Here is a 27,030-nt window from a genome sequence, read left to right as displayed (position 1 = left end):
TTAAAAATGGTAGTAAAATACACATAACATAAAATTTACCATCTTAACCATTTTTAAGTGTACAGGCCAGTGGTATTAAGGACATTCACATGGCTGTGCAGCCATCACCACATCCACCTCCAGAACTCTTTTCATCTTGTAAAACTGAAACTCTGCCCATAAAACAGTAACTCCCCAACCCCCTCCCCCCCTCCCCCTGCCATGCTCTATTGTACGGTCTGTCTCTTTGAATTTGCCTACTCTAGGTACCTCATGTAACTGGATTCACACAGTCTTTTTGTGATGGGCTTATTTCACTTAATGTAATGTCCTCAAGGTTTATCCATGTTATAGCCTGTGTCGGAATCTCCTTTTTAAAGGCTGAATCATATTCCATTGTGTGTATAGACCACCTTTTGTTTACCCATTTATCTGTTGATGGACACTTGGGTGGCTTCCACATTTCAGCTGTTGTGAATAATGCTGCTATGAACAGATGTACATGCATGTATGTTTTCATAATCTATTTTGAATTTGGGGGTTTGAAGAACAAATATCCCTGTTAAGGTGCCTGGCATATAGTAGCTACCTGCTACATACCTACTGACTGTGAGTCGGGTGTGGCCCATGCCCAGTGGGGAGGCCACTCGGGGTTATGGCAACACAGGGAGCTTGTGCCCTGAAGAAGCTGTGGGTTCAGGGCCCTGAGAGCTCTGGCGGGGGTCATGGGGTGCACGCTGCATGCCAGGCCACATGCCAGGAACAGTATCTCCATTATCTGGTTTTATCCTCACAAGAACCCTGTGAAGTAATATTATTTTCTCCAAGTTTTGAATGCGGATGTCCGAGATGTATGGGGAGAGGTTGACACCCTCTGGGGGCCTCGGCAGAAGGGGAACAGCAACAATGACCAAGCTCAAAGCTGTCCTCAGTCCTCTGTGAAAACCTCAAGCTTGATGGTTACACTATTTTACTAGTTCCCTCTCCTGACCGCACACTGTCTCATCTCCTCCACAGGTCACCTGCTGTGGAGGCCCCTTGTAGCGGGAAGAGGACCAAGGGCCTGGAAGTGGCCCTAGATGTCTACTGTCACCCTCCCTGCCTCCTGCCTGCCCCAGGGCTGGACCTGGCTCCCAGGTGCTCTGGGCTCAGGCTCTGCTGGGCCCTCTCTCCTGTGGCCTGGGTCTCCATCCTGGGAGCACCGGGGCTGCCAGCGCTGTCCTGCCCTCCGGCCTCCTCCCTCGCTGTGGTCAGTGCCTCCCCGCCCGCACGCCCGCCCGAGGAGTCGAGTCAGCCCCATTCGGGGGTGCGGTCTCTGGCAGAGTTAATGATTGCTCAGGGGAGGCGGAGATGGTGCCAAAGTCTGCAGGCTGTATGCTGTAAGCCCCAGACGTGCCCACCTGTGCCTGCAGGTGTCCATCCGCCGCCGCCGCCTCCGCGGCCCCTTCCGGTGCACAGGTAGGGACCATACAGCTCCGCTGCAGCGGGGCGTGGAGTCTCCTGCCAGGGGTAGGGACCAAGTGGGATCGTTGGAGACAAGGCGAGTTTTGGGGGTCCCACCCCCAGCTGGTTGGGAGCGCTGGCCTCAGGGAGTGAGCACAGGCGCTGAGTTGGGCAGCCCTGGAGTGAGTCTCAGCCTGGCTGCCAGGCCTCAGTTTCCTTTACAGTGTGGGGCCAGTAATACCTCTTCCCACGGTTCTGACAGCTCCTTCCTCCCCTTTTAAGGCCTTGGGTCCTTTAGACCCACTGAGGAGTTTTCACAGGATGGAAGGGAGGCGGTTGCCCCAGGGGAATGAGCTAACCTGCCTGGGCCCCTTTCACAGGAAGATCCAGGGGCTGAAGTCACAGGTGGCTGAACTGGGGGACCCAGAGTTGGAGGAGAAAGAGCTGGGCTCTAACCCTGACTGCTTTGGTTCAGCTCCCAGCTCCATCCCGACTGTGGGTGGGCTCTGGAACTCTTCTGGGCCTTGGTTTCCTCACCTGTAGAACAGGGATGGTGATAGTGCAGGAAGGAAGCTGGAGAGGACCTTGAAACAGAGTTCGGCCTGTGGTCATGACTAACTCCAGTGTCACCTCAGCCAGCACCAGGAAGGGTCCGGCTGGGACTAATGGCTTGATGGTCCCCACCTCTGACTCATTCCCAGGCCCTGACACATGTCATTGTCCTGGTGTACCAGGTGGAGATTCAGCTGAGAGCCACGGCCAGGCCCGGGCCTCTTCCTGGAGGCCGGGACTGCTGGGTGGGGCAGCAGGGACAAAGCAGGGGCTCAGGGATCATTGGGATCTGACTGATGGAAACAGGCTGGGACCAGTGGGTGAGGACTCTGTGGTTCTTATTCGCACCCCAAGTCTCAGCAGGGAAACTGAGACCCAGAGAGGGTAAGGGCTTGCCTGGGGTGGCACGGCAAGTAAGTGAAATGCTGGAATCTGAACCCAGAACCATTTAATTCCATATGTATCTGTCTGCTTGCAAAGCAGCCTGGGTGATGGGCTCTGGAAAGGGCTCCCAGCAGGGAGCTCGGTGGCCTTGGGGTCCACATCCTTGTACGAGGGCACCCTGGCTGAGCTGCTGTGTGCCTTGTGGGCACAGGTACGGCCCCTGTGGAGTCAAGTGAAGCCCAGACCAAGGCTTGCCCAGGGACTCATGGTTTTGGAGCCAGTTTGGGTGTAACCCTCTGCCCTTACTCTGGGCATCCCTCTCTGAGCTTCTCTGAGCCTCAGTTTCCTCACCTGGACCCTGGAATGACCATTCCTACAACTGGGGAACAACTGTGAAAAAGCGGAAGTTAAAGTATGTGGTAAGCTGGAGGTGCTGGAACAGTGGTGGCTGAGCCTGCCTGCTGGGGGCCTGAGGGTGAGGAGGGCCACCTCCGTCTCTGGTCCCCTGGGTGCCTGGGCAGGTCTGGGGTCCCCACTCCCTGAGCTTCCCAATTCTAGAAAGTCTTGGAGCCATGGGCTATTGAGAGCTGTGGCTGATGCCTCCTCCCATGGAGGCTGAGTCTTCACGGGCCGGGGTGGGTGTGCCAGTCCAAGCTGCATGTCTCATGTGATAGAATCTAGAAGCCACCCTAATTTACTTTTGTGTCCTTTCTTACTCTTCCCTAAGCACTTTTTGAGAGTAGGGAAAGAGGGGGTGGGGAGGAAACTAATTTCTAGGATGTAGATAGTCCCATTTTTTGGGACTAGATAGTGCCATTTTAGAAAGCAAACTGAGGGGCAGAGAGGAGTTAAAAAGAGCCCCTGGGTATGGCTGTGCAGTGACTGGGGGCTGGAGTAAGACTGTGCCTCCTCCATTCTCGTGCCTGGCTGCCCAGCACAGCGAGGCCTGACGAATGGACAGCCTGGGCACTGTCAAACGCAACTCCATTCACTTCTTGTCCACTTGTACCTGCTCTGTCTCCTGTCCCTGCTGGGGTCCCAGGAGCTTAGGGGACCAGAGGAGGGGTCACCAATGCTTGAACGTGGCTCCACACCTGACCTGGCCTTAGAGGGTAGAAAGAATTTGCACATTCTATAAGGCAAGGGAAGGCATCCTGGTCAAAGGGGACACATATGCAAATGCCTGGACAAAAGACAACATAGGGTGCGAACTGAGAAGAGGAGGATTCATGCCACCGGCCAGAACAGCTTGTATGGGGGGAGAGAGCCAGGACTGTGAGGACCTAGCCTGCTGGCCCAAGGGGCAGCAAGCATGTCTGCAGCCAGTGGGAACCATGGTTGAGGTTTGAGCTTGGAGGTGGCTGCCACCCAGTGAGGTGGGGCAGGTTCTTCCCGTGCCTTCCCCAGCTCACACAGGCTGTACTGTTTTCTCAGTGACTGAATCCAGAGGACGACACCATGCACTGTAGGACTTTGGCCTTATTATGAGCAAATGAGTGTGTGCTTGTAAAAGTCTCTGTGAGAAGCAGATGTGGAAACCCAGGGCCGACCCAGGCAGTGCAGGAAGGACAGGCAGGACCACCGCAAGAAAAAGCGTGGCACTGGTAGTCAGAGGGGTGGCATCCCAGCTCCGCCCCGACTGGCTGGGGGGCTTTGAGCAGGAGCAGTAGTTTCCCTGGGACTCAGGCATAGGGGGAGTTGACTATCATCTCTTCCCTCCAGGGGCATGGTGAGGACCAGCTGCAGGGGAAGTCTGTGTGCGCCCTATGCAAATGTCAGGGCTGTCATGTTGCTCTGAGGGAAGCTTCTGGAGGCCCCGTGAGAATGGGAGGAGGGCAGCTGGAAGAAACTTTGATGAGCGATGTGTATCTGAGTGTAGGAAGGGGGCCTGGCCTCAGGCAGTGGAAAGAATTTGCACACTCTATAAGGCAAGGGACTGGCATCCTGGACGAAGGGACACATATGTAGGGACGGTGGGGAGCCTGGGGGGAGGGCGGAGAGGGCTCTGCAAGCCTGAGAGGAAATCTGATTGCCAAGAAAGGGCAAATCAGAGACTAGAAAGAGAAAGCAGAGATTTCCTGCTTTGGTTCCCGATCCCATCACTGACTGGGCCACATGCCTTCCCCTCTGGGACCACAGTGTGCTGAGGACCAAATGGTAATGGGACAAAGTGCCAGACACAGCATGTGGCTGAGCCAGCTCCCTTCCCCTTGGGGCTGGACCTGGGGATGGGGAGTCTCCTTCCTGTCCTCCCAACTGCACTGAGGCGAACTTTGTCACGGTGAGGAGCCCACGGTGTGTCCCTGCGGCTGCACACTGTATGACTAACTGTCCTGTGACTGCTGACTCAGCTCTGAAGGAAGGGACACGTGAGAACAAAAGAGGTGAGGGCGTCAGGTCCAAGATCACACTACAAGGAGATGCCAGGACTAGCTGTGTCCAGCCAGTGTTAAAATGCCCTGGAGTTTGCCCACACAGCGGACGCCAGCAGCCCACCACCATCACCACTGTCAACTCCATTGCATCTCCACCCTCATCGTCATACGCGTCACCAGCGTGTCCATCCCCGCCTCGTCATCACCACCATCCATCACGGCTTCCATCCCCACTGCATCCCTACCACCCCCAACCACCCTGCTGTCCTGGTTCCCAGCCCCGCGACCAGCTCCAGGACACCTCTCACTACACTTTGACCACAATTCCGTCACGCCAGCACCTCCACAGCGTCGTCTCTGTCTCACTGAGGACTGTGGCTCAGCACATGCGATTCCGAGGACTGAGGACTTAGTAATTCCTCCCAATCAGCATTTTCCGACCTGGCTGAGTGTAGCCTGGCTGTCCAGCATGTGGGTCGTCCCCAGCTATCATCTCTGGGGACTTCGGCAAGCCAGCAGTTTTCCCAGCCATTTCCCAAGGGGCAGTGGTTAGTCACACTGCAGGTAGTGACCGGAAGACAGTCCGTGGCTTCATCCACACACAGCCCACCCTGTCCCTGACCTCTGCATTCAGTCTCAGGGCACAGGCATGGTGATGGGCACAGGGGAGAGACGGGAGCAGTTTCCATGGTGACTGCACTGGCATTAGGAGTCCAAAGGTGAAGATGATCCCACAAGATGCAGAAGGAAGGGATTTGCATTTGCTGAGCACCTACTGTGTGCTGGGAGCTGAGCTGGCATATTCCATTCTCATCCATCCCTGCACCCCAATCATTTATTAGTTATCCTTCACGTCCTGCAGGTGAGGAAACAGGTCAGAGAAGGGCAGTCAAGGCCCAGTGAGGCTCTGCTGCTTCTCAGCTCTGTGAACGTGAACCTTCAAACAGGGAAGATAGTGCAGTTGTTGAGGGAATGAATTCAGGCCCCAAATACCTGTGTTCAGAGCATGGTCTTGTCATCGATTCTCTGTGTGGCCTCAGGCAAGCCCCTTACTCCCTTAGTCTTGGTTCCTTAGCAGCCACCTCAGTTATAGGTATAACAAGATTATGTGTCACATGTGCTTGAATCAGTGACTGCTACACAGTGGGCTCTGAACTCTGGGGTCAAGTTCAGGCTGGGTCTCTGGACCAAACTCAGCTCACCCTCTTGGTTCCCCCCGACTCCCCTTACCCTGGGACATCTGGAAAATGGGCAGAGGGAGATAGAGGCCTGGGAGAGAATCGCTGAGTGGTGGGTGGGCCTGGGTCAGACCCACACAGATGAGGGTCTCCTACAGAGGAAGGCCTGGGTACAGGTACCCCTTCCCTGACGCCTCTTCCTCCAGGTCCTTTCAGACATGATGGCGCGGCTGCAGCTGTCCTGCCTCCTGCTTCCTGCCTTCATCATGTCTGGTGGGTGCCTGGCCTCCCTAGGGACCCTTGGCAGAACCCTCCAGAAGGGAAAGGCTCCCTCTTCAGCAAACACCCAGCTTCTATGACCCAGCCCTGTGCTTGGCTGCCCTGGGGCGGTCTGGGAAGGAATACAGACTCAGGCGGCTGAGCTGGACTGAAGCTTGGCCAGTGGGATGGGTGTGGGCTCCCACAGGGGCAGATAGGGGGTCAGCCTTACAGGGGCGTCGAGTTTTTCCAGCGCCCTGTGGTCCCTACAGTGGCAGCCAACGTGGCCCCGACGTTTCTGCCCAACATGACGGCAGTGAAGCTGCCCGAGGACCTGCCAGTGGGTGAGTAACCATCCCTGTGCCCAGACTGTGCTAAACCCTTTGCCACAAGAGAGTCCCAGGCGGGACTTGCTCCCCATCCTGCAGCTTCAGGGCACATCATCGGGTAAAGGTGGCCTGAAGGGAGTTTGTTCCAGAAGTTTGTTTGAACCTCTTCAGCATTTTGGTCAAGGGTCCTCTCACATAGCATCAAATAATCCAGACTTACCCACAAGAATGGTCCTCCCGTTTTCTTTCTCTTTCAGTCATTCTGGTTTCCCCAAGGTGAAAGTATCCATTTGGTCCCATTACTTCTTTTACGCCTCTCACACTGGATAATCTTCCTCCACCCCTGCTTCACCCCCTGTCAAAAAAAAAAAGAAAAAAAAGAGAGAGAACAGGCTTTAGGCCCAGCCTTTCATCACATCTGGCCAGAAGTTTGCAGTCAGCAGAGTTAGAATTGGGGTCTCAGATAGCTAAAACTACCGGAGGAAGGAAGGAAGAGACTGCATCAAAGGTGAAACTCAGACCCTGCCCTGGCATTCAGAAGGCGGGTCTGGGTACATGGGGAAGAATGGGGGATAGGCTTTGTAGCCTGGGCACCTCTGTCCCATCTCCAGGTGCCGAGGCCTTTTGGTTGGCAGCTGAGGACCTGGACCATGACCCTCTGACCTATGGGATTAGTGGCACCTACGCCTACTTCTTCAGTGTCACCCCAGAAACTGGGGAAGTAAAACTGGCCTACACTCTGGACTATGAGGTAAAGGACAGTGGCCTGGGAAGGCCCCGTGAGGCAGACAGGCAGGCACAGAGGGCCCTGGGAGCCAGTGTCCCAGGGGTGGGTGCTCTGCCTGTGCTCTCACCTCGACTAAGGGCTTACCTTGGGCCCCTTTTCTCCTCCTGCTGCAGACACTCTACTTGTTCGACGTCGTCATTTCTGTGACCGACCATCACAACAACCCAGTGAGTCGGGTCGGGTGTGGAGGGGAGGGTGGTTCAGGGATCAGAGGTCAGGGAATTGGGCCCCCTCCTGACTGTATGCCCCACCTCCAACAAGCAGAGAGAGCCCCAGTTAACAACGACAAAAAAATGGAATGTTTATTTATATCAAAATTATACTTGTCCACTTTTTGTTACACAATATGACCAAGATTTTAATATTTATCATTAATTTAATTATATAAATACATTGTTTATATTATAACACAAGGAATTACATTATTAATTAATATACATATTAATAAAAAAGCAAATGCCAAATACCTTCCTACCCTGTCTCCTCTGAGATGATCCCCTTCAACTCCTTGGGCTGCATGTGTTGATATCGACACTCATATTTCTAAGTAACACACTTGTACCACTGCGCCTTGTATCTGTGAAAGTTGAGGATTCTGTCTTTATAAGATATTCTCCAAACCCCATCCATTTAAAACAGAAATCGTTTCAATGATGTGGATATTCATGAATACATTCTCTTTGTAAATATCTCAAAAATTGCAGATAAAGGTCAAGTCCCCTTGGGCAATCCTCCCAGCCCATTGCCACCTAAAGCATCTGCGCTGTTGTGTTCTTTCGTTTTCTCACTAAGTGTGCACGTACATATACGTATCCACAGAAGAAAGGGGATCCTTTTTTGTGCATTTTCTGAAACACTTGTGGGATCCCACTGTCCGTATTGTCTTAAATCGCCTTGTCCACTGAACTGCCGGCTTTGGAGCTCTTTCAGTATCTGCACTCAAGGCCCTGTCTCTTTATTGTCTCTATTCCAGGGTGGGGACAGAGCATGGTGGTCTAGCTGGTCTGCTCGGATGGACACTTAGGTTGTCCACAGCTTTACGTGGTCATAAACAAAGCTAAAATGAACATTCTTGTAATAGGACAGGAACATTTTAGATTTTTAAAAAAGTGACTTAATGATGTCTTCAACTTACACTCAAATGGTTCCATAAACGTGGAGAGAGAGAGAAACCAAACATTGGGCAAATGTGGATGAAGGGGATGACGAGTTCTTTGTATTGTACTTGCAACTTGTCTGGCATTTGAAATTGTATCAAACAAAAGGTTACCCCAAACATTGCCTAATTGTCTGCCTGAGAAACTATGCCAAATTGCTCTCCTACCCAGATGCTCCTCACTTTCTTTTCTAAGGAGCCCACATTTTCTGGGCTAACCTGGGTCTTCTCCCCACAGAAAGAGAAGACGTTGCAGGTCATCGTGGATGACAGAAATGACAACGCACCCGTTTTCAAGAACACCGCCGATTTCTCCACCAACGTCAGTGAGGTAACATCTGCCTTAACAGGATGTGTGTTTGTGTGTGGGGGGGTGGGGAGGAGGGAAGCAGGCATCCTAGAAACTCTTCTCAGAGTGGAATGGGCCAGAGACAGCCAGCAGGAGATCCAGGATTGGGAAAAGCACCTGCTAGAAGGGGCGGCTGCTCGGACCAAATTTAGTGGAATGTAACCCTATGAACAATAGGTACAGCAACATTTGGTAATCAATTAGATTGCATTAGAATTCTTTCAGCTATGAAAGGGGAAAAAAGGAATTGATTTTTCTCATGCGTCTGAAAAATCTGGGGGTATATCTAGATTTAGGAATGGCTGGATCCAGGTACCCAAACCATGTCATCAAGAAGAGATTTCTCTCTACCTCTCAGCTCTGCTTCTCCTGTTGCCTCCATCCTGGGGGTCTGGAGGTCTTCCTTGAGGTGATAAACGTCTCCTCAGCAGCTCCAGGCTCATATCCCAGTAGCTTTGAAGCTTCCAAACAGACTGTCCCTTTCTCAGTGGTCCCAGCCAAAACCTTAGGGCTGATTCTCCTTAGCCCATTTTAGATCATGTGCTCATCAATCTAGGGGTACGGAATGCTCTGATTGGCTAGGTCAGCATCATGGGCCCTCCCCTCTAGTAAGGGGAGGCAGCCCCACTGGCTTCCTAGCTGTGCCTAGAACACTCCACACTCATCCCCACCTCAGAGACTTTGCATCTGCTCTTCCCCTGACTGGAGCGCCCATTTCCTAGAGCGTCCTGTAGCCAGCTTCTTCTTGCCGCATAGGTCTCTGCTCAGGTGTCACTTTCTCAGAGAAGCTTTTCCAGACCGCTCAACTTAAAGGAGTCCTTCCCCAGTCACCCTCTCTCACTTTGGCCTGGGCAGGGAGAGGTGCCCTAGTGGTCCCTGAGCAGCAAACACTTCATTACCACATGGCTTGACGACCCATGAGGTTAGGGCCCCATGTGAGGCCAGACACTAGGCCTGTGAGGTCCAGACAGCCATTCGACAGGCTCTGCTGGAGCACCTACTATGTGGCAGAGGATGTCCTTGGCGCTAAGGATATCTGCGGAACAAGACAGACCTGCCTGCCAACCTCAATAGCTCACATTCTAGTTAAGAGCACAGACACTCATCAGGGAAACATTAAATAAGGAGGATTATTTCAGATGGAATTGAGCTCCATGAGCCTCATGAAACAGGGCAAAGTGAGAGAGGGTGACTGGGGAAGGACTTTCAGATGAGCGGTCCGGAAAGTCTTCTCTGAGAAAGCGACACCTGGGTAGAGACCTCTGTGGCAAGAAGAAGCCGGCTCCAGGATGCTCCAGTCAGGGGAACAGCAGATGCAAAGGCTCTGAGGTGGGGTGAGTGTGGGGTTGTAGGCACAGCCAGGAAGCCAGTGTGGATGGAAGGTGAAGGGCAAGGAGGACGTGAGGTCAGAGAGATGGGCAGTGGCCCGACCACGGAGGCTATGGAGACAGCATGGACCGTATTCTGGGTAGAATGGGGAACCATTGGAGGGCTTTTAGCACTAGAGTGATGTGGTCTGATTCATGATTTTCAAAGATACCTTTGGCCACCATGTGGAAATAGAGAAGGTGTGGACAGAAATTACAGGACCTGTTCCCAGAGGGCAAAGGCTCCCAAAAGAACCTTCCAGCTCTGTAGGATGCTGTTTGGGACCTACTGCTGTAAGCTATACAGAGTCCACAGGGATGTCTGATCAAGGGAGTGACACATCCTGGGTTCTGGAATGGTCGCTCTGCAAATGAGAAGCCAGCTTAAGTGGTGGGGAGGCTGTGTGGGGAGAGGAAGAGTAGGAAGGATGGATTCTGTTCCCTGCCCCCGCCCCTCCCCCTCCCCCCCCTCCCCCCGCTGCCTCCAGAGGCATAGCCCAGGTGGGAAGAAAAAGGAGACCTCTGTGGAATGCTGGATTTCAGGCCCTGGACGTTTCTGACATTATCCCTGTGGGACAGTTAGGGACACAAGCTCAGGGCAAGGGTGTGATGCGCTCGGGCATGAAGGAGACGGATTGGAGCTCATAGGTGACAAATCCTTTGTTACAGACCCTGCCGGTCGGCTCCCTGGTGTTCTCTGTGCTGGCGGAGGACAAAGACACAGGGCCTGCTGGTGTGGTGAGGTACTTCATACAGGAGGTGAGCGCAGTGTGGGCCCCACTGCCCCTCACGGCCACCAGGGGGCAGCATCTCCCTGCAGGGACCTTGAGGGCTGGGTGAGGAAGGTGGCTGTGTGGTGGTCCAGCCCGGTGGCCAAGCCTTCTGCTGGCCCCCTCAGAACCTCCTGAGGGTCTAAGGAGGGTACCTGCTTCGGACAGGACCCTTCTTCCTACCCTCTTGCCCAGGGCAGTCTGAGCCTTTACCGAATCGTGTCACACCACCTGATAGTGCAAACCGAGGCTCAGAAATGGAGACTTAGAGAGGTTAAGTGACCTCGCGAGGGTCACAAGGCTGGTCCATGGCAGGACCAGGATTCGAGCCCAGGTCTCTCAGAGCAGGTGTTGGGGGCAGGGCCGTCAGGAGCCTGGCCTGACTGCTCTGCCTCAGGTCATCCCGAGCACCGGGGACAGCAAGGACCTCTTCAGGATCCTGCCCAACGGCTCCATCATTCTCAATGGCAGCCTCAGCTACAACAACAAGAGTGCCTTCTACCAGCTGGAGCTGAAGGCCTGTGTGAGTGGCGGCGCCGGCACCGGCACAGGCAGGGCGGGCGCGGGGCTGCTGCCGGGCTCACTGAAGCACGTCTCTCGCAGGACTTAGGCGGCAAGTACAACAACAGCGTCATCACGCAGTGCTCCTCCCCCGCCTTCCTGTCCATCTCTGTGGTTGACCAGCCAGATCTGGACCCCCAGTTTGTCAGAGAATTGTACTCGGCCTCTGTGGCTGAGGATGCACCCCAGGTGTGCCAGGGACTGGGGTGGGGGCGGAGAGGTCTGGGTGGAGACAAGAGGCAGAGAAAGGGTCTGGGCCACTGACCATGCCTCCTTGCAGGGAACCTCAGTGCTGAAGGTGGAGGCCGTGGATAGGGACAAAGGCATCAACGACCGTGTGACCTACAGGATCTCCAGTAAGAACGGGGGTGGCCCCAGGCTGGGGCTGGGACAAGGAAAGGGGCAGGGATTCTGTCAGAGCCACTGGAAGCCGCCGCTCCTGCTGCCTCTTGCCAGACTCCACAAGGCCAGGCTGGTTTGACATCGGGCCAGACGGGGTGATCAGGGTCAGCAGTTCCCTGGATCGTGAGCAGCTGCTGAAGGACGATGAGGAGGTGCAGGTCCAGGTCACGGTGAGTGAGGGGCCCACCGCCCCATTTGCATCCCCACTCTCTAACCTCTGACCTTTGATCTCAGCTCTCTGAGCTCTGGTTCTCTGACTTCCGCCCTCTGGCCTCTGATTTGCTCTTAGGCTACCGAGGAGCACCCCAACATTTATGGGCAGGAAGCCAAGGTGAGCATATGGATCATGCTGAGGGTGACAGACGTCAATGACCACAAACCCGAGTTTTTCAACTGCAGCCTCCCAGCCTGCACCTTCAGCCCGCAAGAGGCCCAAGCCAACTTCATCGGCTCTGTGGATGAGCACGCCTCCACCCGCATCCCCATCGATGACCTCACCATGGTGGTGTACGACCCCGACAAGGCAGGCACCCCCAGATAACGGGTGGGCAGGCGGGACGGTGGTAGATGGCTGTGGGAAGGAGGTGCACAGTGACCCGTAGACCGAAGTACCACGGTGCGTGGTGGGGGGTGAGTGGTGAGGGACGTGGTGCCAATCATGAGTGTGGTGAAAATCAGAGTTGTTGGGCGACATTTGGAAATGATGGGGATGTGGCGCTGGTGGGTAGTCCTGTGCTCAGGGCGGTGCCAGGTGGTGGTGAACAGAAAGGCCGTTGAACGGAGGGTGGTACTGGATGCTGGTAATGTGGAGGGAATAGACCCATAGTTTTCGGTGGTGTTGAAGAGAGAATGGTGATGGTGTTGGTGAAGTTGAGGGGTGTTGGGGTAGTACTGGATATTGGTATTGGGGATGTGGGCAGTGCCGAGCACAGGATGGTCTGCGTGACTGGTAAGCTGGAGGGTATTCTTAAGTGGAGGGTGCTATTGAGTGGTGGGTGAGTTGGGTGGTACTGTGAGTAGCTATGGATGGCGCTTGGTTGTATTCGGTGATAGTGAGTGAATACAAAATGTGGTGTGGAGGGTGGTATTGGGTGGTGGTGGGTGGGTGGGTGTGTCCAGTTGGTGTTTGGCCAACTGGACACACTTGAGTGGAGTGGAGGGGGTGTCGGTCATGAGGTGATGCTGGATGTTGGTGTTAGTATGGGTGATGGAGGGTGGTGAGATGTGACTGGTAAGGCTCATTGCAACGCTTTATGAGACTGGGGTGTGTGTGTCCAGGCTCCATGTCTGCAGCCTAGGCCGGGCCCCCCAGTGCCTGGGGAAGTCTCCTGATGAGCCCACCGGGGTCATTAGGGACTAGTGACCAGCCCAGCCTTCCTCGTGCCTCAGTCTTCAGAGAGTTCCCCTCTCATGGTACCCCAGGGGGCAGGGTTACCTAAGGCAGGAGCCCATGGCCAGGGATTGGGGGAAGGTGCGGTGGGTACGTTGTGGGGTGGGGTCCCTACTACACAGTCCACTCTGCAGGGCAGCAATGGCACCTTCCTGCTGTCGCTGGAGGGCCCGAATGCCCAGGCCTTCAGCGTCTCCCCAGAGCGAGCGGCAGGCTCAGCCGAGGTACAGGTGCTGGTGAGGGCCCCGTCGCTGGTGGACTATGAGAAGCAGCCCGTGATGCTGGTGAAGGTGAGGGGCGCTCTGGGGCACCGGGGCGCACAGGCCGTGGGGCGCTGTGGTCCCCATGCTGCTGCCTCCTCCCCTGTCCTCAGGTCGTGGCCGTTGACTCCGTCAGCAGGAACTCCTCGGTCGCCATGGTGACCATCCATCTTAGAGACATTAATGACCACAGGCCCACATTCCCTCATGGCCTGTACAACCTCAGTGTCCCCGAGCACAGTGAAAACGGCTTTCTAATCACCGGCAGCATCCATGTGAGTGACGAGGGCCGGGGCCGGGCCGGGCTGGAGGGGCACGGAGAAGGGCAGACCGGGGACTGTGGCCCTGCCCGAGTCTCCGTATCATCTAATGGCTTCAGGTCCCAGCAAGTGTGCATGCATGTTTGAGTGTGTGGGGTGCCTATGTGTGAATCTGTGTCAGGGGGTTCTCCCTTTGTGCCAGGAAGCAGGACAGCCCTGTCCCCAATTGTATAGTTGGCAATGACTGCCATCACTTCCAAAGAGCGTGCCACTGCCTGTCTCTCTGCCTCACAGGCCTCTGACCCAGACACAGGTGAGGGGGGCCGCATCACCTACAGCCTGCTTCCAGGGAATGGGTACGTGCTCAGGGTGGGCAGGGGGTGGGCAGGCGGGCAGGCGGGCGGTGGGGCTAGGCTAGCCAGATAAAATACAGGGCATCCAGTTACATTGCAATTTCAGATAAACCAACGAATCTTTTTTTTTTTTTTTTGTATAAGTAGGTTGCAGATAGTCTGTGGTACATTGAATTTCAATGTTTAGTTGAAATTCGCATTTACATGGCACCCTGTCCTTTCACTTGCGCAATCTGCACAGGGCAGACATCTTTGAGGTGGACCCAGCTTCAGGGAACCTGACGGTGAGGAACAGTGAGCTGCTGGACAGGGAGAAGCAGGCCGTGTACTACCTCACGCTGCAGGCCACGGACGGCGGGAACCTGTCGTCCTCCACCATGCTGCACATCTACCTGCTGGACATCAATGACAACGCGCCAGTGGTCAGCGGCTCCTACAACATCTTTGTCCAGGAGGAGGAGGGCAATGTCTCTGTGACCATCCAGGTGCGAGCCAGCCTGGACCTGGTGGGTAGGGTGGGTAGGGTGCTGGCCCTGGGTTGGAACCTGGGCTCTGTTGTGTGGCCCATTCAGTCTCTCTGGGCCTCTGTTTCCTCTTTGGAAAATTAGGGCAATCATACGATTTATTTCCCAGGTCACTGGGGAGTAATGAGATACTGGATGTAAAGTGCTCAGCACAAAGCCACAAAGCCTAGCACAGAGTGAGCCCCCCAAACATATTGCTCTTCTAAATTCAGGCCTCTGCCTCATTCCAAAAAGGATTTGAGGTGGCTTAGATTAAAAAGTAAGGCAAAAATATGGAAGAAATAAAGACAGAGGGAAAATAAAGATGGCATTTTTAAAGGACGCAAAGATAGATCTAGAACCCAGAGCCACACAATTGCTAGGAGTAGGCTGAAAATTCAGTTCTGAGCTTCCTAATGGCCAGAGCAAAAAAGGAAATGAGATCAGCAGCTGGGTTTATGGAGTCTATGAGATAAAAACGCACTACTGGCTCCAGAGAAACACAGGAGAGAAGCTTCTCCCCTGAGTCATCTGAAAGGGAGTCTTGTGAGAAGCGGGAAACCAGGTCATTAGAATAACATACACGTGACCATGGAGCCCTCCCATCTTTCTGGAGCTGTGGTTTCCAGAGCATGTTCCCATCCCTGATCTGACCGACTTGTGAAGCAGATGCTCTGCTCTAATGGTCCCCATTTCACAGAAGGAAAAATCTGAGGCTTAAAGATGTCAAGTGACTTTTCTGTGGTTGTAGCGCTGGGCTGCAAGTCAGACTTCCCTGCCCTGAGACGGGCCTTTTCCCTGCTCCTTGATGCTTCTCACCCCGTCTGTGAGCTCCTTGGGCAGGAGCATGTCAGATCTGCTGCTGTAACCCCAGTGCCCAGTGTGAGCCCAGAGAAGCACTTGGTGAAGTAGCTGGCCTGAGTTCAGGGTACTGAGGAATGAACAGATAGGGTCAGGCTTCTAGAAAAAACATCTCTGGCTGCGTACCCAGGAGTCATTGAATAAACAAGATTCTAACAGAACTGAAATGAAAGAGCTGCAGTTGAGGGTGCGGGCAAGGAGGAAGGGGAAAGAACTGGTTCCAAGTCAGAGTAGCCCAGCTCTGGATTCAGAGCCACATTGCTGAGCACCTACTATACCCCAGGCCCTTGGCTGGGCCCCAGGTGTCCCGAGATGAATCCACCATAATCCTGCCCCAGCTGACTCTCAGTTAGGGGAGAACACTGGACAGTCACTCAAGGGTGTCACTTGTGCTGTGTTGAAGGTAGCACAGGGGTCATAGAGGCCTGGGGGAGACACCAACCTGGCCTGGAGTCAGGCAGAAAAGGTGTAAAGGGTATACAGGATGAGGGGACAGCATGTGCAAAGGCTCTATAGTATTCTCCGTGCAGGATCACCCCAAAGGCAAACCCAGCATGTGAAACACACACACACACACACACACACACACACACACACACACACATTGGGTAAAGAATCAGCTATTTTGAAAATACAGCACTAGTCATCATGGAAAAATCAGAATCTTGTCACACTTCACACTTATTTTATGTTTGTTTGTTTAAATTTTGAATCTCTATAATATACTGCCCCCATGCCCTCCTCCCCACTAGAATATCAGCTCCAGAAGGGAACTGTCTTGATCCTGGCTCTATTCCCAGTGCCTAGAACAGGGCCGGGCATGTGTGCAGTAAACACGTGGGATGAATGAATGACCTCAGTGTTTAAGATCTCAGAAGCTCTTGCAAGCTGTTGATGGGACCCTCTTAGTTGGGAGACTGAGGCTGGGAGATTGGCCAGCATCCCGCTGGCTTCAGGACCAGTTACTGCCTCGTGGGCCAGTCTGCAGGGGGGTGGCCGGGAGGGGGGAGCACCTGAAGGCTGATGCCCAGCGCTGCTTATATGCACAGGCTCATGACAACGACCAGCCAGGCACCAACAATAGCCGTCTGTACTTCAGCCTACTGCCCAGTCCCTACAGCCACAACTTCTCAGTGGACCCTGATACAGGGCTCCTCAGAAACCTGGGGCCCCTGGACAGAGAGGCCATCCAACCTGCCCTGGGGGGCCGAATTGTGCTGACCGTGCGTGTGGCTGACTGTGGACAGCCTGTCCTCTACACTGAGGTCAATGTCATCATCACTGTGGAGGTAAGGCCTGGCGCAGCTGGGGGCATGGGGCCACGATGGGCCCGGACTGGGGGCTCCTGAGCAGATGGCCAGCTCCCTACCTCTCCCCAATTAGAGTTACATTTCTGCTCTTTGCGGTATGGTGGGTAAGAGAGCTCTGGAGCCAGGCTGATGGGTTAGAATCCTGGCTCCCTACTTGTGTGGCTCGAGGCACACAACCTCTCTGTGCCCTAAAGTTCCTCATCTGTAAAATGGGGATGAGAATAACATCAAATGAGTTAACAAATGGAAAGTGCTTCAAAGAGTGCCTGAGCCATAGAAGGCACTCAGTAAATGTTAGCTCTAATTGTCATTTACAAATCTACCTGACACCCTCCTATGTCCCATCACCATTCAAGGGCGAAGAGAAGGGTCAAAAATCAGCATTTATAGTGTCTATTGCACACCCAGCCCTGCAAGGTAGGGGTGGTTATTACCATTTCATTGACTAAGAAACTGAGGCACAGAGGGGTTGAGTAGATTGCCTAGGGTCACAGAATGGGGTTTTGAACCCAGCCTGTCTGGTTCTAAAGTTGTTATCAGTCCAAAAGTCACCTTCTTGCAGGCAAGTCCTGTAAAAAATGTGCGCATCTAAAATGTCCATGTTGTGGATGGCGCCCCCTAGGGGTCGTGCAGTGCACCGCCTCCCCCACCTTACACAGCCGCCCTGTGTCCCATTGGGTTGGGAAATGCGACTTTCCTACAAGGATCAAAGTGACCCCTCTGGGAAAATGGAGAAACAGAAGCTGAATTAGGACTTGTCAACTGTCCTTGGAGTGGAAGGAGGCCACAAAGAAGGAAGAAAGCAGAATTGCATTTAGGGAGTGAGTAGGTCCTGGACTACTACCCATTTTGCAGATGAAGACATTGAGGCCCAGAGAAGCCACACATGAGGCAGAGGTGGAGTTGGATTTGACTGAGAGCTGTGCTCTTAGACAGTCCTGTGAGTTAGGAAAGTCTCGAGAATGCAGGGGTCATGTGCATTGAGCCAGTTACTCCATTTCTAGGAAATCACCATCAGAAAATGTCTAGTTAAGAGGAAGAGAGCTTGTTTTCAAAGATGTCCATTCTACTGTTATTTAGAAAAAGCTGAAAGCAAAAGCAGATGTCTGTGGGCTCCCCGGGGGAGGGCTGGAAAAGCCAAGGGCATGCCCAGCACACACGAGTGTTAGGGGCGGAAGCGATAGGTGATGTTGGCTCCATGCTGTGACAACAGTGGCAGTGCTTTGTCTGTGCAGGTGGCCAGGGCCAGAGAGAGACAGCGAGAACAGAAAACAGTGGGCTTCTGAGGGCAGGGCCAAGTCTCAGCCCTGCAGGTGCCTGAGCACAGAGCAATGTCCAGTGTCAGCTGAGGGCAGGAGGGACAAGACGGAAGAGGGAATGAGGGAAAGCTTGTGTTCCAGGGTGTTTGTGGAAACACAGCGGTATTGGTGCCAACATGATAAATCCGGAAGGTGGGAGCCAAGCTTGGGCAGACAGGGACACAGGCGGGGACACGGAACTGTCCTTCCAGAGAACAGGGTCTAAGACAGCTCTGAGTGTGGCTGGAGAAGCAGAGGCCTCTGAGCCCCAGGTGTGAGACCTGGGCCAGTTCCTTCCTCTCCAAGGCTGTTCCCTCCTCTGTGAAGTGGGCAGTGCTGTCTGCGGAGACCACACAGTCTGTGCCTTGGGCCAGAGGAAGTGGTGGTCTCTCAGATTGGCTGTGGGGAGGTTGAGCCCTGGGGTCTCCGGAGGTCCCTGGACTCAGAGCTGCCCCTGCCTGCAGGACATCAATGATAATGTGCCCATCTTCAGCCAGTTGAGCTACACCTTCCCGGTGAAGGAGAGGGACCCAGGTAAGTCCTCCCTGGGCCAGGCTGGGCATGGGGTTCTGGAGCCCAGTGTGGCACCCGGCCACCCCCAGGGAGGGCCTGAAGCTCCTGAGGGAGGTGAGAGCAGGGGTGACTCCAGGTGGCCAGGCCAGGGGCCCCTCTGAACTCTGCCCCTTGTCCACAGGGGTGCTGGTGGGTGTGGTGAAGGCCTGGGATGCAGACCAGACGGAAGCCAACAACCGCATCAGCTTCAGCCTGTCAGGGGGCGGTGCCAGCAACTTCGTGATCCGAGGCTCAGTGCTGGAGTCTGGGCAGGCCGAGGGCCACCTCAGGCTGGCCTCAGACGTGAGCCTGAACTACGAGACCCAGGCCTCCTACAACCTGACAGTGAGTGCCGAGAACCCAGACCCCCAGGGGGCTGAGGCCACAGCAGGAATCTTCGTGCCTGTGGAGGACGTGAATGATGAGCCACCCACGCTGGACGTGGCCTCGCTCCGGGGCATCCGTGTGGCTGAGAACGGCTCGCAGCATGGCCTGGTGGCTGAGGTGGTTGCCCGGGATGTAGACACTGCTGCCCAGCTGGAGGTGCAGCTTGTGAATGTGATCTGTACCAAGGCTGGGGTTGACGTGGGCAGCCTGTGCCGCGGCTGGTTCTCTGTGCTGGCCAACGGCTCTGTGCTCGTCAACCAGAGCGAGGCCATCGACTACGAGACCTGTGACCTCGTCACACTGGTCGTGCGGGCCTATGACCTCACAACGGACCCCCGCTTCCAGGCCTACAGTGACAATGGTGAGACGCCTGGCCTGCAGGGCTCGGCGGGCTGCAGCATAGGGGCCGTGGGAAAGAGCCGTAGACAGGGACCTGCAAGGTCTGGGTTCAAATGCTGGCTCCAGCCCTTTCCAGCTGTGTCACGGGAAAGTCATGACATCTCCCTAAGCCTCAGTTTCCCTGTCTGTCAAATGGAGTAGGTTGGCTGTGCAGATCAAATGAAACTATGCCTATAAAGCGTTGGTGTAGTGCTTGCCACATAGTAAGCACTCAATTAGTGCTATTATTTTGTGAGGTCGTGTAAAGGAAAGCGCACACTTCAGAGTCAGATGTGTACTCGTATCCCACCTCTGACACCAAGTAGCAATGATAACTGTATTAACAGTTAGCATATACTGAATTCTTACTACAGCCAAGAGCTATGCCAATCACCTTGTAAGCATGCCTTCATTTTACTCCCACACAACCCACGAAATAGGTAATCCCTATTCAATTTTATAGATGAGGAAACTGAGGCACAGAGTGGGCAGTTTAATAACATCACATACGTAGCTAACAAGTGTCAGTATAATGTTGTGGTTGGGTGAGATATACCTGGGTTGGGCTCAGTCCTGGCCCACTGCTCTGGCTGTGTGACCTTGGATAAGTTGCTTACTCTCTCTGAGGTCTGGGAAGGAAACTCCTTTCCACAAAGGCCAGAGGAGACTGAGTGGGCATCCGGGGTCCAGAGCAGGGGAGGTGACTGAGCATGGGTGGTGCATGGAGGGAGGCTGCTGGGAGTATGGCTGAGGCCCAGGCTTTCTGGGCGAGGCCTTTGCCTTGAAACCAGAGCCCGCCGACCTTGTGTCCTAGGAAGCCTCCTCATCAGCATTGAGGATGTGAATGACAACGCACCCTATTTTCTGCCTGAGAATAAGACTTTCGGTAAGCAGCAGTCCTCTCCCTCCCCACCCGCACTGTACTCTGCCAGGACTACCTGTGGGCAACTGCCACAGACCCTCCTCAAGCCCCAGGTGGGCCCTTAGAAGGGGAAGAAGGCCCCTCCAGTCCTGCCTCTCCCTCAAGTTTCCAACAAGAGGGGAGACCTGAGTGTTTGCCAAGGCTGTGCCCCAACTCCTGTCTGACCCTGGGCCAGGCTGTCCCTCTCTGGGCCTCAGTTTCCCCATCTGCGCAATGGGAGGTGGATGACCTGTGAACGAATGGCTCAAGGGTAGTTGTCATGGGGGTCTCTGGTGGTAGAGAGGTGAAGGCAGTTTTGAGGGGATGAGCTGGGCTTGGGGTCAGCACTAGGCCAGCTGGGCACTGGCCCTGACCCCACTGACCCCTTCTTGTCCACACTTATAGTGATCATCCCAGAACTTGTGCTGCCCAATCAGCAGGTGGCTTCTGTCCGGGTAAGTCCCTGGCTTCAGCCTTTGTCTGTCACATTAGCTCCAGGAGACATAGGGCCATGGCCTTCAGGCCCTTGAGCCACCCCCAAAATGTTTTAACACTGGAAAGGAAACGTATTGGCTCCAACATGTGAAAAGAAAGCCCAGAATGGAAATGAACACCTGCCTAATTGATGTGATTAAACTCCATTAATTGTTAAATTTAGTATTCATAAAAATTTCATGACCGTAAAAACCACTTGCAGGCTAGATTTGTCTCACTACACCAGAATTCCTGAACATTACAGAGAAATTGTAGCAACTGTAAATTAAATGAGTTCCTTGTACTTAAATAATTTCCAGAGAAACATAAAAAGACTTTCAATTTTTGTTATGGTGTTGGATGCAGTGTGTTTATTAGAGGGCGGTGGCTATGCTATGCAGAGTGTGAAGCCTCCCACGCAGCCAGACGCCCGGGCCAGGCCGGGTCTCTTACTGACCTGGGGAGCCCCCATGGCTTTCTGGAACTCAGTTTCCCTCCTGGACAAGAAGCTGGCAGTAAGCTGTTAGGGCTGAGGCAGTGGTGTCTGGTGCCACTCCCTGTGCTGTGGCAAGGGCGTGGGTGCAGGAGATACACAGCCTAGCCTGCCCCACTGAGAGCCAAGTCTTTGGTAAGATGGGGACTCTCCTGGAGCCTCAGTTTCCTCCCAGAAAATGGGGATAGTAATTCTCCCTCACTAGGTTCTTTCAAGCCTTAAATGGTCAGTTTTCCAATCTCCAGCCAGTTGCCTTCCAATGTCATGAGTCTGGCCATGACTTTGAACAATTTCTTTAAATCGACTCCTTTTGAGACTTAAACCCCAGCTTTGGCCGCATCCTGAGCAGTGAGGTCAGTGGACTCGCGGCTCTGAGTGTTGGCTATGTTTTCCTTTAAAAGGCACTGGAATGGATAAAAATGTTTGTGCCTTCTCCCCCAGTCATTTCATGGTCCAGGAGGGGAAGTGGTACTCTCGTCAGTAAGCACTGAAATAAGGGCTCCCAGGGAAGGTGCCTGGCACACAGTAGGTGCTCAGGAACTCTGAGTATTCCTGTGCTTGTCTGTGTGTATGTGGTAGTGGGTGGGGGGAGCAGGACAGGATTTCCACATGAAAGGGACTTTGGATGGTGACCTGGTGAGCTGGGGGGCCAGAGGCAGGGACTTGCCCAAACCTGAGTTTGTTTAAAGCATTTTCTCAGTTGGGTGGCCCATGAAAGGCTGACAGAGATGATGGAGACCAGCCTCCCAGGCCACCCTGGCCTCTGAATCCTGCTGGAGGTGGAGGGGTGCCTGGCCTGGTCCACAGATATTGTCCCTTCTTGCTCCCAGTCTAGAGACAATGACTCAGGAAGCAATGGGGCCATCCTGTTCTCCATCCTCCAAGTGGATTTCATCACTGAGGATGGGACCGTGATCCCTTTCCAGGGCTTCTTCCGGGTCTCCACCTCCTCAGAGGCCAATACATTCATCGGCAATATTGAGTAACTGTGGGCAGCCCCTGGATGGGGGCAGGGGGAGCCTTGGTGGGCCCTCGAGGCAGTGAGTTCCCCACCCTTGGCGGTAAACAAGTGGGTTCCAGAGAACTCCAGCTCAGGTTCCAAGACTGAGCTGTGCCCTCCTACCTTCCATAGGCTGGTGACCAGCCTTGATTCCACTCTCCGAGGTACCTACCAAGTGACAGTTCAGGCCCAGGACAGACCTTCCGTGGGTCCTGCCCAGGCATCCAAAATCACCCTGAATGTGAGCTTTGGGTCCTGCCTCCAGCCCCCCGTGCCCTCTGCCAGCCCCCGGGTCCCTTGTGCCTCATCTCCCCACATGCCCTCCTCTCGTAGCTCTTCACTGTGGACCAGAGTTTCCGTGTGAGGCTGCAGTTCTCCACGAACAAGGAGGAGGTGGGCGCCAACACGGAGAAGATTATGGCGTAGGTCTGGGGAGCCTGGAAGAGGGCTGTGTGGGAGAACAGGGCCTGCAAACCTGGCCCCTGATAAGACCTGGTTGGAATGTCTCGCAACCCTGTCCCAGACTCACACTGTCTTGCCCCTGTCCTTGACCCTGTACCTGCACTTCCTTTCTGCATGTCCCTAGAAGACTATGGTTGGCCGGGAGAGGCATACATGAGGCTGCCATGTACAGTTGCTAAGGCTGTGTACTGCACAAGGATACTCTGCTTGCTTAGCTGTAAACCCAACCCCAGAGGAAAGGGCTTCCTTGTTCGTTTGCACATAGGTGTTAGTTGTTTAGCCAATGGAGCTGTCCAGAGGAAGTGCCCCTTTCTAATTCATGCAATTCCTAATTCCACTGGCAGAGCTCTGGCCATAGGCCTGGTTTAAGGCCTTACCCAGGCCTCTGTGACACCTGCCCCCTTTGTAGGGCTCTTGCCCAGGCAACCAGGACTACTGTCTACATTGTGGACATTAAGGACTTAGACTCCACGGCTCGGTGAGTGCCCACAAGCGCAGTGCTTGGGGAGGGAGAGAAGCAGCAGCAGGCCGGGTCTGCTGGGCGGTTCTAGGCTGCTGACTCTTCACCCCTGCCCCATTCCAGGGCCCGAGGCCGTTCCTACCTCGATGCCTACTTTGTCTTCTCGAATGGGTCAGCCCTGACACTTGATGAGCTGAATGTGTGAGTGGGGCTGCCCTGGGGGTGGGCAGGAGGGTGACCAGGAAGCCTGGGGGATGCCAATGTCCCTCGGGCCTGAGTGGGGCTCTGTGGACAGGCTAATCCGGGAAGACCAGGACTCCCTGACACAACTGCTGCAGCTGGGGCTGGTGGTGCTGGTGAGTGCCGGCAGGGCGGAAGTGACGGGGGTGCGGTGGGGCGTACTGACCCCAGCCTCCCTCACAGTCCTTCTTCTCCAGGGGTCCCAGCAGAGCCAGGAGTCAGACTTGCTGAAGATGCTCACTAGCAGCATCATAGGATTAGGAGTGGCTTTGCTGCTGGTCATCGTGATCATGACCATGGTCCTCGTGTGTGTCCGAAAGAGGTGCTGCTCCCATCACCCTGTCTCCAGCCCCACCTCTCCTACCCCTCAACACATGGTGGGGAGGGAAGAGAAAGAACTTGGGTTTAGGTGTCAGGCATATCTGTATTCAATCCCCAGTTACCTGTTGTGATATTTTGGGCAGGTCATCTCTCCTCCCCGAGACTCAGTTTCCTCATCTATAGAATGGGTGTGACACTAGATTCCTCAAAGCCTTCAAAGAAGCAATGTGCATCTCACACTCAGCAAGATGTCTGGCACATACTGTGCATTTAATAAATGCTGCTGCTTTTTCCCTTTCCAATACATTTGCAGTCAGCAGCCACATCTGGGTTTGATTCTAGGCCTTGCCATTAGCTAACTGTGTGGCTTTTGGCAAATCCTTTCCCCTCTCTGACTCTTACTTGTACTCTCCACAAAATGGAGTGAACACTCACACCTGCCAGGGTTGTTGTGAAGACACATCCCCAGGGCCTGCACTGGGCACACAGTGGGTATGCAGGGAAAGTAGTAACCCTTTTCCTGGTTCCCCACAGCTACCAGCGGAAGCTTTGGGCTATGAAGGCTGCCAAGGAGGCCCGTAGGACAGCGGCAGGGGTAATGCCCTCAGTCTCTGCCATCCCCGGGACTAACGTGTACACCTCTGAGCGGTGAGCAGGGCGTGGAGGGTGGGTAAGAGGCCCCTCAGGACAGCTGAGGTCCGCGGCTGCTTGACTAGGCCTTCTCTCCAGGGCCAATCCCATGCTGAACCTCTCCACCAAGGACCTAGGCTTTGAGAGTCAGTCCTCCTCCAGCGACCTGGATCATATCAGGTGAGCAGTGCCCCTCACAGCAAGGCTGGTTGATGGTGATGATGGTGCTGGTGAGGGTGGTGGTGGCGGTGATGGTGGTGGAGGTGGTTCTGGTAGTGATGGTGGTGATGGTGGTGTTGGTGGTGTTGGTGGTGATGGTGGTGGTGGTGGTGGTGGTGATGATGATGATAGTGGTGATGGTGGTGGTGGTGGTGATGATGGTGGTGGTGGTGGTGGTGGTGATGGTGGTGATGGTGGTGGTGATGATGATGATAGTGGTGATGGTGGTGGTGGTGGTGATGATGGTGGTGGTGGTGGTGATGATGGTGATGGTGGTGGTGGTGATGGTGGTGAAGGTGGTAGAGGCAGTGGTGGTTCTTGACACAGACAGGGAGGCCTGGGCCTACCAAGTATCTGAACTCCATCATCTCCCCCACAGCCTCAACTCCCTGGACAACAACTCTGTGGACCTGGAAAAGGACAAACAGGAAACCAAGGCAAGATGGAGGATGAGTTGTTGTCTGGGGATTCTGACTTGGGGTCCTTCTCTGAAGGGGTGGCGTTCAGGACAGAGCTGAAAGACCTGCTGCTGACTTGGGCATGTCTCTGCTCCGGGCCTTGAGACACCCTATGGCTCTGAAATGGGGTGTCCTTGCTCCTTTATGGTTCATTGTGACCCTGGGCGACTTCTCCCTCTGGTTCTGTTTTCTCACCTGTAAATGGAGATCAGAACACCAACCATGCAGGGCTGTTGTGAGGATGAAATAATAGTGGGTATAAAAACTACCTGGCACAAAGCAAATACTGAAAAATCTGCTTTTATAGCTTTTATATAAAACCTGGCAGGGTGGGGGAAGAGATCTGGAGGTGAATATAACCTAGCAAAGGAGAGCAGGTAGGTTCAAATAAACAATAGGCCCATCATTTGTTTAATAGGTTAGTTGGATCGATTAGATCAGTAGTTCACACAGCCTCGGCTGCTGACTGCAGTCATGCGGGAGCTTTTTAGACATGCAGTGTCATAGCCCAGGGGTTCTGATCCGATCGCTGAGGTGGGCCTGGTATGAACATGTTGTTAAAGCTCCTGGGGTTCTCATGTGTAGGCAGGATTGCGAAGCAGAGAGTAGATCAGTGGGCGGGGTGGGGGATGGGTCCTCTTCCTAGAGAAGCAGGGAGCCAGAACCGGAAGAAACTACCATGTCTCCTTCCCACTTTGAAAACCACCACTGGAGTAGAAGCTCTAAGGCCCACTGAGCTTTAAGTCTGCAGTTCTGTGTGTGTGTGTGTGTGTGTGTGTGTGTGTGTGTGTGTGTGGTGGGGTGCAATATCCACTCACAATCACTGTATCCACTCCTCTCTGGGTCCTGCCCTCAGCTGGGCCCTGCTCTCTGGGGTTCGCCACCTTTCCTTCATGCTTCGGTACTTACTTTCCCTTGAGGACGCCTTACATGGAAAAACTTGGTAGGTGTTCTTCCAAAGCCTCTAGTGGGTGTTAAAATACCAGAATGTCACATAGGGACCAGCTGTGTCATGGAGACTTCCAAACAGGCCTCTTAGGATGGGGGTCATAGATGGCAATCCAGGCTACCAGGAAGAACTGGAGGCCCCTGGGTGGGTGGCTCATCTCTGGCTGAAGATGGTTTGAGGCAAAAATTCCAAAGAACATGTCTTGGGGGAACTAAGGCAGAAGGGAACAGTCTTACCTGCCAGAGCTGGTAGCCAGAAAGGTGGCTCCTGGCAGAGGCCAAAGCTGACCCCCAGAGGAGTGTGGAATCAGGGGCCCCAGCAATGGGGCTGGACCTGTGGGCTAGGGAGGGGCAGGGAGCTCTGAAATAAGAGTCTAGAGAGGGAAGGGGCCAGGCCACTGAGAGCCTTCAAAACCAGGATAGAGCCAAGACTGTCCTGGTATGATAGGGGGACACTATTTCCAGAAGCTTCACAAGGCTCTACCCCTTCTCCTGCAGCAGTTGGTGGGCCTTGGGGTCTCTGGGCAGGCCCAGGGGGCCATGGGGCTTTCTCAGGAGCTGGCTGCTCCTCCTCTCCCTTGGCTGGGTAGGGAACACAGTAGTGAGGGGGCTTTTTCCTTGGATCCCTGGTACCCTGACTCACCCAAGACCTCTCTAAGTGTGTGTGGAAGGTATGAGATAGCTGAGATATCATTTAATCCAAACTTTTTTAGCAACCGAGGCCAGAGAGGGATGCTGACTTGCCCAAGGTCAGGAAGCTCGCCAGGCCAGGACACACCAGAACCTAGGTCTTCTGTTTCCCAGGCCAGGTCACATTTTCCTGGGTTACACTGTGCCAACAGCTCCTGTGGAGGGTCTGTGGCAAGGGCTCTAGGGAGCCCAGGAGAATGGTTAGCCCATCCTGGGGCCCCTCAGATGTCCCACTGTTTACCAGGGACTGGAAGAGCTCCAGTCTGGAAATAGCCCTTGGAGTGTCCTGGGG

General features: G+C 54.2%; 1 protein-coding gene across 1 annotated transcript in view; it reads left to right on the top strand.

The window, feature by feature from the left end:
* The first annotated feature begins 1,293 nt into the window (after positions 1 to 1,293).
* Positions 1,294 to 27,030, top strand: part of CDHR2 (cadherin related family member 2) — a 26,801-nt gene continuing 1,064 nt past the window's right edge. Inside the window, exons 1-31 of the mRNA XM_019756063.2 lie at positions 1,294 to 1,437; positions 6,118 to 6,184; positions 6,442 to 6,513; positions 7,110 to 7,249; positions 7,399 to 7,452; positions 8,680 to 8,772; positions 10,827 to 10,916; positions 11,325 to 11,450; positions 11,531 to 11,677; positions 11,769 to 11,844; positions 11,945 to 12,060; positions 12,180 to 12,413; positions 13,415 to 13,570; positions 13,654 to 13,815; positions 14,095 to 14,156; positions 14,395 to 14,638; positions 16,567 to 16,806; positions 18,590 to 18,659; positions 18,820 to 19,425; positions 20,257 to 20,328; positions 20,749 to 20,798; positions 22,141 to 22,292; positions 22,443 to 22,551; positions 22,644 to 22,732; positions 23,182 to 23,250; positions 23,356 to 23,433; positions 23,528 to 23,588; positions 23,670 to 23,794; positions 24,328 to 24,441; positions 24,523 to 24,603; positions 25,022 to 25,079. Coding sequence (XP_019611622.2) covers positions 6,130 to 6,184; positions 6,442 to 6,513; positions 7,110 to 7,249; positions 7,399 to 7,452; positions 8,680 to 8,772; positions 10,827 to 10,916; positions 11,325 to 11,450; positions 11,531 to 11,677; positions 11,769 to 11,844; positions 11,945 to 12,060; positions 12,180 to 12,413; positions 13,415 to 13,570; positions 13,654 to 13,815; positions 14,095 to 14,156; positions 14,395 to 14,638; positions 16,567 to 16,806; positions 18,590 to 18,659; positions 18,820 to 19,425; positions 20,257 to 20,328; positions 20,749 to 20,798; positions 22,141 to 22,292; positions 22,443 to 22,551; positions 22,644 to 22,732; positions 23,182 to 23,250; positions 23,356 to 23,433; positions 23,528 to 23,588; positions 23,670 to 23,794; positions 24,328 to 24,441; positions 24,523 to 24,603; positions 25,022 to 25,079 — 3,801 coding nt within the window. The 5' untranslated portion in view covers positions 1,294 to 1,437; positions 6,118 to 6,129. The remainder of the gene's footprint in view (positions 1,438 to 6,117; positions 6,185 to 6,441; positions 6,514 to 7,109; positions 7,250 to 7,398; positions 7,453 to 8,679; positions 8,773 to 10,826; positions 10,917 to 11,324; positions 11,451 to 11,530; positions 11,678 to 11,768; positions 11,845 to 11,944; positions 12,061 to 12,179; positions 12,414 to 13,414; positions 13,571 to 13,653; positions 13,816 to 14,094; positions 14,157 to 14,394; positions 14,639 to 16,566; positions 16,807 to 18,589; positions 18,660 to 18,819; positions 19,426 to 20,256; positions 20,329 to 20,748; positions 20,799 to 22,140; positions 22,293 to 22,442; positions 22,552 to 22,643; positions 22,733 to 23,181; positions 23,251 to 23,355; positions 23,434 to 23,527; positions 23,589 to 23,669; positions 23,795 to 24,327; positions 24,442 to 24,522; positions 24,604 to 25,021; positions 25,080 to 27,030) is intronic.

This window comes from Rhinolophus sinicus, linkage group LG10, assembly GCF_036562045.2.
Source record: "Rhinolophus sinicus isolate RSC01 linkage group LG10, ASM3656204v1, whole genome shotgun sequence".
NCBI lineage: Eukaryota > Metazoa > Chordata > Mammalia > Chiroptera > Rhinolophidae > Rhinolophus > Rhinolophus sinicus.
Note: the sequence above shows the minus strand (reverse complement) of the source record. Positions and strands in the feature narration are given on the sequence as shown.